We start from the raw sequence: 10,519 nt of genomic DNA, 5'->3' as shown, positions 1-10,519 counted from the left end.
ACAAAGCAACAACAGGAAATGTTTGGAGATGATGGGTACGTTTATCACCTTGATTGTGGTGCAGGTAACACAACAGGTATATGCCTATGTCCGAGCTCCTCAAATGGTGTGCATAAAATATGTGCAGGTTTTGTATACCAGTTGTAACTTCAATAAAAATTTTACAAAATAGAGGGGTCCGCCCCCCACGCAGAAGCAGCGAGGCTGGGCCTCACCCTGACAAGTTCGGGGAGGCAGTCCTGGGTGGTACTTCCTGTCACAGCGGCCTGCCAACCGGCAGCTGGGACCCAGCTTGTCCCCAGGGGACATGCACTTCTCTGAACAATGTGGGGAAAGGAAACCAAGCTCAGAGGCTCTCAGGGGCTTTCTGGTCATTTTTGGCTGTGGGGGTGGAGGGGAGGCTGGTGGGGCTCCGCCTGGCACGGGAGGGAGGCTGGGTGAGGAGGGCCCGCTGTATAAAATGGTTCTAATAATGAGACCCTGCTACTTATCAATGGTCGCATTATGCTAAGCTCTTTGTCACCCATTACCTTGAATTCTTTAGGTAGGCTTTTTTTTTTTTTTTGACAGCTTTATTGAGATACAGTGGGGCCTTGACTTACGAGTTTAATTCGTTCCGTGACGGAGCTCGTAACTCAAACTACTTGTACGTCAAATCAATTTTCACCATCACAATGACACGTGATGCTGGGCTGATGTTGTGGCGTTCACTGTGACGTTCGCTGCGCCAACTAGCGGTGGGGTATCTGAAGCTGGCTTGTAACCCGAATTTTAGCTCGCAACTCAAAGCAAAAAATCGGCCGAGAGAGACGGCTTGTATCTTGAAAAACTCGTTAATCGAGACACTCGTAAGTCAAGGCCCCACTGTATAATTCACATACCATACAATTCCACCATCTAAAGGGTACAGTTCAATGGCTTTTAGTATATTCCCAGAGATGCTTAACTATCATTACAACCAGTCTTAGAACACTTTCCTCACTCCAAAGAGAAAGCCTTGGTCATCTCCCTCCAGCGCCCCCTCCCTTCAGTCCTAGGCACCTGCTATTTTACTTTCTGTCTCTATAGCTATTTTTAAACTCCTCCACCGAGGATAGGTTTATTGATTTTAGAGAGAGACGAAGGGAGAGAGAGAGAGAGAAAAACATGGATATGAGAGAGAAACTTTGATTGGTTGCCTCCTGTATGTGCCCAGACCGGGGATTGAACCTGCAACTTTTCAGTGCACAGGATGATACTCCAACCAACTGAACCACCTGGCAAGGGCTCTGTCTCTATACATTTCCCTATTGTGGAATCCCAAAGGTGGATTGGATGAGGAAATTGGGAGGTTCAGAGAGGGTAACTGACTCGCTCAAGGTCACACAGCTAAGGAAGTAAAAGACCTTGGACTTGAACTCAGGTCTTCCTGTTCTCCAAGTCCATATTGTCCCATTGCACCACAGAGCTTTTTCTTCCCAGTAACTATATTAAAAATAGTCGGCCCTTATGGTTGAACTGGGAAGCCTGTTTTGCCTCCATTGTCTCATTTAATCCTTATAATCACCCTGGGAGGTAGGTAAAGTTTTTATACCCATTTTGCAGAGAGGCAAACTGAGGTGTCAAGGGGCTAATGGTCCAATGCATCATGGCTGCTAGCAAATGGAAGAGGGTTATGGGAAAAAACATGTATATATATATATATATATATATATATATATATGGACTTGTGAGGGACACAGAATATGAAGTTGAAACAATGCTGATTAAAAGGCTATTTTTCTCTTAGGTTATCCTCCCTTCCCCTTCTTCTTTCTTTTTATATGAAAAGGAAAAGAAAGTTCCCTCCACCCTCTGAGGTCACTTCCTGACCCATTTGTGAATGTCTGTGGATTGGTTACAAATTCACTTCTCCCTGCCTGAATGCCTCCTATTAATGCTGGGAATGGCAGTGGGCCTGCATGTGCATGGGCTCCGGCACCAGACAGACCTGGGTGCCAATCCTGCTTCCACCACCCACCTACTTATTGTCATACCATAGCCAAGCCATGACAGGCTTTCTGCAGTATATGCCTGAATATACAGGGTGACTTCTCCCCCTACCCATCATGCTCTCAAAAGGAAGTGTCATTTTGTCTTCAAGTCCTTCCAGAACCGGGGCTGCTGTCGTAATTATTTTATTTTGAAGAGCCAAGTTGAAGTTTGAGAAAAAAGGAGATGAGGAGCCCCACACACTTGTTCATTGCACTGGATTCCATTAGTTGTTCACCTGAGGGTAAAAAATGGGGCAAAGAAAAAAGCAATTAAAAATATAGAAAAAGCTGCTGTCTACCATGACCATTATCTTATATACAACAGACATTTTAACTCGAAAAGTACTGGAGGCTTGCAACCATAGATTAAAAGAGTGTTTTTCAATGGAAGCATGTTGTACATGTTCTTTTCTTGCTTGCTCCCAGGGGACCAGAGAAAACTCCTGCCAGAATTAGCATCTGTTTGGACAGAAGTGAGGAGCCACAGCTTCCTATAGCCTCTCCAAAAGTTCTGTTTGCACTCAGCCTCATTTCCTCAGCAGATCTACCGTGTTTCTCTGTACATGCAGACTTTGCAACTACAAATTATGCATATATACGGTTGTACTAGTACATCATGTACATTATATAACATAACAAAATAGAATTGTTAAAAGGATGGGTGGAAATATAAGTTGAAGTCCTAAAAACAAACAAACAAAACCCCAAACAAAAAAACAAGGTAAAGAAATACAATCCAGATCTGGCCATTATTCCTGGCAAATGGGCCCTGTGATTCCAAGTGGTTGATGTTATAACAAGCCTTTCAAAGATCTTTTTTTTTTTAAATACATATATATTTTTTATTGATTTTTTTTTTTTTTTTTTTTTTTTTTTTTTTTTACAGAGAGGAGGGAAAAGGATAGAGAGTTAGAAACATCGATGAGAGAGAAACATCGATCAGCTGCCTACTGCACACCCCCTACTGAGGATGTGCCCGCAACCAAGGTACATGCCCTTGGCCGGAATCGAATTTGGGACCCTTGAGTCTGCAGGCCGACGCTCTATCCACGGAGCCAAACCGGCTAGGGCTCAAAGATCTTTTTAAAAACAGAGCAGTGAGGGACCCGTGGTGAATAGTCCTGGTACACCCGGAGACAGGACCAGTAAAAGAAATGAATCCATGGATTTGCTAAAGCCAGCAAATGAGTCCTGTGGCTTCAGATATAACATTCTCAGTCACAACAACATTCCTAGATCCAAAAGATGTAACTCAAGCAACTTAGGGGTGAAACACGTGTCTGTCTTACAGCTCTATAGGTGACCCTAAAGCTGGCTCTAGTCACCACGAAGGCTTTTGTATCAGAGATACATATGAAAGCTTGAGTAACATTGCTTCACAAAACCAGAGAATGAAAAAAGCAATACATTTCTCCAAAAGGTACATTACACCATACACACAGAGTATGTGACTTGAAATAGGCTAGCTATGTGAGTCAACTGCCATAACTAGGCATTTAACTAAGCCATCTATATGCTTAGAAGTTTATGAAGTGAGCCATAAAAAAAATAAAAAAAACCTCATTGGGAAAATGGAAGCTCAACCATCTGGTAATCTACATTCCTTAGCACAAACTTTTGGGGTTAGCACTATTTTGATCCCCTCTGACAGGTGGGAAAAATGAGTCTGAGGGTATTTAAGTGGCTTGTCCCAGGTAGTAAAAGGTGGTCAAACACGAGCGCAGCCTATTTCAAATTATGGCCAGGAACAGCCAATTCTCGGTAATTATGAGGAGCCTATTAAATGTATGCAAAACACGTGTATGCAGTAGGCGCTCCATAAATGCTACTCGATGTGGAAATTTTCGCTCTACCTTACAAGAGACTTCGCTTCCACTCCTGCTGGCTCGGTTTCTTCCTCGGCTGGAGTGTCTTGCCAGGTCCGCCGCGGGAGTGCTCAGAGCCACCGACTGGGCTGGGCCCGCCGCGGGCCGCGGGGGGGCGGGCCGGGCGCGGTGGCGGGGGGGGGGGGGGGGGGGGGGGCGGGGGACGGGCCGGCCCCGGAGGAGTCACGTGGCGCGCGGCTGCGGCCAAAGCAGAAGTAGCAGCGCCCGCGTCGGAGGGCGTGAGCGGCAGGGAGTGCCCGGAGCGCGGCGGGCGGCTGCGCGCGGGACCCCGGAGCCGGGACCCGCGGCGGGGCGCGGCCAGGTGGGTGGCCAGCCCTGATGGGGGCGCGCGTGGGCGCCCGGTGATCTGAGCCCAGGGGTCCGCTCCTGCAGGGCTGCGTCCAGGGGACCCTGCGCAGGGGCGCAGCGGCGCGGGCAGGGGTGGGAGCGGTGTCTGGGTCCCCACCCGCGGTGCCGGAGGTCCGGGCGGCGACGGCAGGGGTCCGGGCCCGGTCGCCGGACGCTTCCTCACGCGGGGCTGGTGCCACTGCGCCCTGGGACAGTCCCGGCTTTGAATGGGAACCGGAGGAAGCGGCGCGGCTTGCGGTCCCGGGCGGCCGAGCGCGCTGGCGTTGACATTAGGGGCTCCGGCGGCCGCAGGGTCCTGCGTGGGTCGGGCCGTGTTTCGGCCACTCCAGTGCCCGGGGCTCGGCGACTCCGCGCGGCCAGGCGGGCCGGCACTTCCCCGTATTGCACAGGTGGTTGAGGGAGGGAGGGAAGGGGGGTGGCGGCGCGATAGCGCGAAGGCGCAGCCCTTCCCCAGGAGAGAGAGACCAGGAGCGCCTTGGGGGCGGGGGTGGGGGACTCACGGTTCCCTCTTGCACCCCACAATCGTATGCATCATTATGTGTGTACGTCTGTGCGTTTTCCTGGCTGTTTTGGAATCCCAGAGAGGTCATTACTCCCATAGCGGAAGAACTTGGGGGAAAGATGGGTCCCGTTTGGACGGGGGCGGAGGGGGGGCAGGGTAGGGTTGTTGGCGCCAGGATTTCGGGGGAGGCTGGGGAGGGACTTTTAGCACCCCGTTCTTGAATGAGGCTGAGAGAGTATGGTGGGGGTGAGGGGGCTGACGTGGCTCAAGGGAAGCAGGTGGCCTCTTCAGTCAACTTAATTTGAATTTCAGTTCCAGCTGTGTGGTCCTGGGCAAGTTCAGTTTCTTGCCCTGGACTCGGGGCTACACCCCAGGGCTGTGTTGAGAAGTGGGGCTCAGCTGTTGAAAGCTTACCTGGCTAGTTCCTCGCCCTCTGGTTAAGGTGTCTGCGTGGGGCTCAGGCCATCTACCTTAGCTACAGTTCTTCAGGGAGGGCTTCCTAAGGCGTCTGTGCCAGCCCCAGGCACTTACCCTGTTACAAAGGTGTGTGCGCCACCTGTGTGTTGGCTCAGGGAGATAACCGCTGAGGCCTCATTGATGCTGAAATTGCCTGATGGTGCTGCTGTCTCCCCCACCCCCACACCTTGAGCATCTGAGGCTTCTCTGGAAGAGGCAGAGCGGGGACCCCCATGCAGAGCCCCTTTGCTGGGTGGAGTCAGTGGAAAGTGGCCAGTGAGAAAACTGGAAAACAGTTCTTAGTTTAGAAAACAGTAAAACACAAAGAAGAAAAACTCATCCACCATGTCACCACTTAAATTAATAAAATGTTGTCATCCTTTCTCCCCTCTTTCACTCCCCCCTTAGTAACTGCTCTCCCTGGACTTATAAGCAAACAGCCTTTTAGAAATGTAGTTATCGTATACTTACTGGTTTGCAACTCTTTTTCATCTCTCTCATGACCTTTCCAGATCAAACTGCTTATAAATCACTCTCATTCTCGCTAATAGTTATGGTGTGTTCTTTAAGGCGTGTGTTTCATTATTGATTGATAGGACTCTTACCTAAAGTCCCTTCCCTCCTCCCCCAAATTGATGGGCAGTTACGTTGTTTCCTGGGTTGTTTTTCTTTCTCTTTTTCTGTTACAAGTGATGCCTCCGTGAACATCCTTGTTCTTGTTTCTTTCTGCACATATATGATTATTGGATCAAAGCATATGCATATTTTACTAGATGCTCGCAGGTTGTCCTAAAATAATCAAGTTGAGCCAATCTGCCCCCCCTACCTGCAGTGGCTGATACTGCCTGTCTCCAGTGACAACGTAAGTCCTACACTTGATCTTAGCCATAAGGCCGAGAAGCGATGACAACGTAAGTCCTGATGCTGCAGGGTGGGTGTGAGGGCAGCAACAATTTCCCTGAAGCGGTAGAAGGGATGGTAACCTCTCAGGGATGCGACTGCTGATTTTCAACAGAGAATTGTTTCCTGGGATTTTGTATAACATCCTGTACTGGCCTAACATGTGCAGAAGAGAAGAAAACTCCCCTGCTTCCTGGTGCTGGCTCCTTGGATCCCAGAAGTTTATTTTGAAGAGAAGGACATGAAAAGTAGAAATGGTGAAACCTCTTATTGAACCTCAGCCATGTTTGTATTTATACCATAAGTCATTTTACAGAGTTACCCAGGGAAGATGAGACACAGGAACAAAAAAGGGATTTCAAGGCTCTTTCTTTCTTTCTTTCTTTCTTTCTTTCTTTCTTTCTTTCTTTTTCTTTCTTTTCTTTCTTTCTTTTTTGAAAGCAGAAGCAAAATGGAAGTTGCCTGTGATGGCTAGGTGCGCCTCCCCCGGGTCAAGGCCTTGGAGACCTCCTTGCCTTAGTTGCTGACCGTCCAGCTCTGGAAGCCTGGGTCGGGAGCTGGCTGCATTTTGGTGGTTGATTCCAAGGATCTTGTGGCCATGAGGATGTCCTTCCAGTTCTTGGCCAGAGGCAGCGCAAAGGACTTGTTTATGGTGGAGCCAATCCACTGGGCTTTTGAGCTGGAAGTAACCAGAATCCCGGGATGGTTAAATCCAAGGCCCTCCCAGAGCCAGAGTCAGACAGAATAGAGAGCCCCAGTGCCTCCGGCTGGCAGGTTTAATCAGAGCTGGAGGTGTGACAGGGTGTGTGTTTCCCCTGGATGCCCTCCTGCACGTTGAACTTGAGACCTGGGAGTGGGGAACTCCAGCGTCAGCATGGTAAAGAGCTGCGGAGCCGGGACCAGGTGCAAACCCTGGTTCTGCCACTTTCCAGCTCTGTGACCTTACACAAGGCCTTTAACCTCTCCGTAGAGAGGGACAGGGGCTGCCACATTAGTTTCTGTCTGGCCAAATTCTGCCATGGGATTCTGAATTGCAGAAGGCAGGTGCTGAAGGAGCAGAGGTGTGGGATCCAGACCAGGGTTCTAATCCTGGTGCATGACCTTGTCTGCATGACCTTGATCACATCATTTCACCCCTTAGGGCTTGTTTTCACTTCCTGTATTTCTCATTGAGATAAATGAGAGGAACCAGGTATAGCAGGTGCTGGCACCTGGGAGGGCCAATAAACAGTTATTGGGTGAGAGTCTCCATGGGCACCTTGTTTTCTCCCTTTGACCTGGATTAGAGGGTGAAGAGGTGGGAGGCTCACTTCTGGCAGAGTTCTTGGCACACCCTCTTAGTCCTGCTGCAGGGCCTTCACTTAAGCCTGTTCCTCTGCCTAAAACACTGTTCCCTCCTGCTTCATTTTTTTAAAAAAATTAGATTCAGATGCCCTTTACCCCAAAGCTTTCTCTGAGCCCTCTAAGCTCCTGGTCTCACCCCAGACTAAACTCAGGGCCCCTCCCCAGTAGCCTCTCTCCACTCCCCCCTCATTTGCTTACTAGTCTCCAGCTTAGTGCTTGGCAGTAGAGTTGACACTCAAGGTATTGACTAACTGGCTGATTAATATTATCTGAGGCCCCTCAAAAAATACTGTCTGAGGCCCTGCTAAATGCTGGGGCTGCGTATATATTGTAGCTTTCGTCCTTCCAGCACCCCTTCAGGGTGGTACTGTTATCTCCATTTTACAGATGAGGAAACTGAGGCCCTGAGTTTGAGCATCTTGGCAGGAGGCTCTGGGTAAGTCAGAGCCAGAGTAGAGGCCAAGACAGCCCTGGCTGACAACCTGCCTCTCTACAGAGTAACCACTGTGGGCTCCTAAAGGGATTTGGAGGGAGGGAAGGAGGTAAGGAAGGCACACAGAACAATTGATTGCAATAGATTCAGCAATAGCTAAATCCCAGGAGCACTGACTTTGCATCCTTGTTTTAAGGGCCAAGACCAAGCATGTCAAACTCGTGGCTGGCGGTCCGCATGTTTGACATGCTTGGCCAAGACATACTCTCCGGTTTAATCCTCACAAGAACCTTTAATCTATTTTCCTCTTTCCAAGTGTGGAAATGAGGCCCAGGGGCTTAAGTGACTTGGTGTAGGGCCAGCCTTAGATCAAGTCCCCTCTGAGTGGCAGGCAGAGTGTCTTTGGACGTTTGGGGGGCAGAATTGGGGGTTGAGGGTGCAGAGCAAGGGCTCAGGGAGGGACTGCAGGGTTGAACAGAGGAATGACATAATTTCACTCCTGTTCTGAAAGCATTCTTCTGGCTACTGGTCTGTGAGTTGTCTGTAGGAGGCAGGCAGAAGCAGGGAGACCAGTTAGTAGGTACTTAGAATAATCCTATATAATAAAAGCCTAATATGCAAATCGATCAACCAGCAGAACGACTGGTTGCTATGATGCGCACTGACCACCAGGGGGCAGATGCACAATGCAGGAGCTGCCCCCAGCCTGCAGGCCCCAGGCCAGCCAAGGCGGGTGTGAGTGGGGGCCCCCCCCCATCACCCTGACAGTCACCCCACAGAGGGAGGTGACCAGTGGTGGCAGCAGGGGGCAGGGCGGCCAAGGCAGGTGCCAGTAGGGGGCCCCCGATTGCCCCCGCCAGTCACCCCACAGATCAGCCCTGATCGCCAGTCAGGCCTAGGGACCCTACCAATGCATGAATTTTGTGCACCAGGCCTCTAGTCCAAGTATAAGATCTTGGAAGAACAGGTGAAGGGACGAGATGGGTTGGATTCTGGATTTGCTGTTGGATTGGGTGTGGTTGTGAGAGAGGCCAGACAAGGAAGGTCCTGAGATTTGGGGCCCTAGTGTCCCTCTGGTCACACAATTCGCTGCCACTAGAATCTTCTCCTAAACATCGGCTGTTGGTGGGAATAGGTGGTGATCAAGGTCACCTGCTGGGTGCTGAGCTTTGCTGGTGACATCGCATTCCAAGCTTTCTAACTGTGCCATTTTAGAAAGGAGGCCTCTGAGGCTTGCAGGGTCACACAGCCTGGCCAGGGCCACAGAGTCAGCAGGAACCTACACCGGCACTTGAACTTGAGGCTGCCGGGTCCTGAGGTTTTCTGCCCTGTTGGCCCCATATCCGTGCAGAGGTCTCCATGGACACATTCTGAAGTTTGTTTTCTTTCTTCTGTTTCCAACTTCATTTAGGAAATAAAGGGATGGTTAGAAATTTCTCAGCAGGATAGAAAAGGATGCTGGTGTTGGGGATGAGGGCTGGGAGCCAGCCTGGGCTGCTTTGGCTATTCAAATATTCTACAGCATGAAAGTGTGTGGGGAGGGAGGGGCTCCCGGCCAGGCTGGGGCGATTTGGTTATTCAAAGCCTGGGTGACGGTTGGGCATTGAGGTCAGGGGTGTCCTCCCACACCTCCACTTCCATTTAAACCTGTGTGTGTCCTGTGTGGGTCTGAGCGGCCAGCAATTCGCTGCCACCAGGATCTTCTCCTAAAACTCATGCTCATGAGACAGGAGTTGGCTCTGGAAGTCCAAGCCCTGTTAACTAAATCCCCCTCGGTTAACTAAAGCCAGTTCACACTCCTCTGTCCTGCCCTCCAGCCTCGCTGTTCCTCACTCCTCCTCCTCCCTGGAGTGGCCAACAATGACCACCATGGTCAACGTGGACGCCCTCCCGGAATATGAGAAGAGTCAGATCAAGAGAGCCCTGGAGCTGGGCACCGTGATGACCGTGTTCAGCTTCCGCAAGTCCACCCCGGAGCGCAGGACCGTCCAGGTGATCATGGAGACGCGGCAGGTGGCCTGGAGTAAGACGGCCGACAAGATCGAGGGCTTCTGTGAGTACCTGCTGGGCAGGGCAGTGCGGCCTGCCTTCCCTGCGGCCTGGCCTGGGCGGCTCCTCACCTTCCTGCCTTCACTTGCCACTGCAGTTGTTTTGATACCTTCTTCTGTTCTAAAAATGGAAGTGTGGCCACTTTGTCTGGGTCTCTGATGGGCTTAGAGCAGGTGGGGGAAGTTCAGCCAGTTTCTTCTAAGGCCAACTTGGAAATGACACCCAGACGGCTCACCTGGGCGAGCAGGGGTGTGCTCAGTTAGGACAGCATCAGGGCCATTGGGTTCCTGTTGATGGTTAAGTTCTCTGCCCTCTTAGGGTCTAACAGGCCAGAGTTTGTGGAAACTCATAGCTTGGTAGCCAGATACACGTCTGTTTCATGTCACTGCAAACCACAGAGTGAGAGGCCTTTACTTCAGCTCATGTGGACAGAGCATGTTCTGCAGCTTTCAGATGAGATTCTGGTCCTGGTGGAGGTGTCTTCCCTTCCCCACCCCCTTTAGATTAGGCAATTGGCTCAGTTCCTAAAGTTTCTAAGACTGTTTTTGTTTTTATTGTTTGTTTGGTTTTTGTTTTGTTTTTTTGAACA

At 50.4% G+C, this 10,519-nt stretch overlaps 1 protein-coding gene across 1 annotated transcript in view; it reads left to right on the top strand.

Moving 5' to 3' along the window:
• The first annotated feature begins 4,115 nt into the window (after positions 1 to 4,115).
• Positions 4,116 to 10,519, top strand: part of PLCG2 (phospholipase C gamma 2) — a 140,207-nt gene continuing 133,803 nt past the window's right edge. Inside the window, exons 1-2 of the mRNA XM_070398957.1 lie at positions 4,116 to 4,199; positions 9,699 to 9,934. Coding sequence (XP_070255058.1) covers positions 9,742 to 9,934 — 193 coding nt within the window. The 5' untranslated portion in view covers positions 4,116 to 4,199; positions 9,699 to 9,741. The remainder of the gene's footprint in view (positions 4,200 to 9,698; positions 9,935 to 10,519) is intronic.

The sequence above is a fragment of the Myotis yumanensis genome, unplaced genomic scaffold (genome assembly GCF_028538775.1).
Source record: "Myotis yumanensis isolate MYYU_CA2020_CCGP unplaced genomic scaffold, mMyoYum1.0.hap1 SCAF_18, whole genome shotgun sequence".
In the NCBI taxonomy this organism is placed as follows: Eukaryota; Metazoa; Chordata; class Mammalia; order Chiroptera; family Vespertilionidae; genus Myotis; species Myotis yumanensis.
Note: the sequence above shows the minus strand (reverse complement) of the source record. Positions and strands in the feature narration are given on the sequence as shown.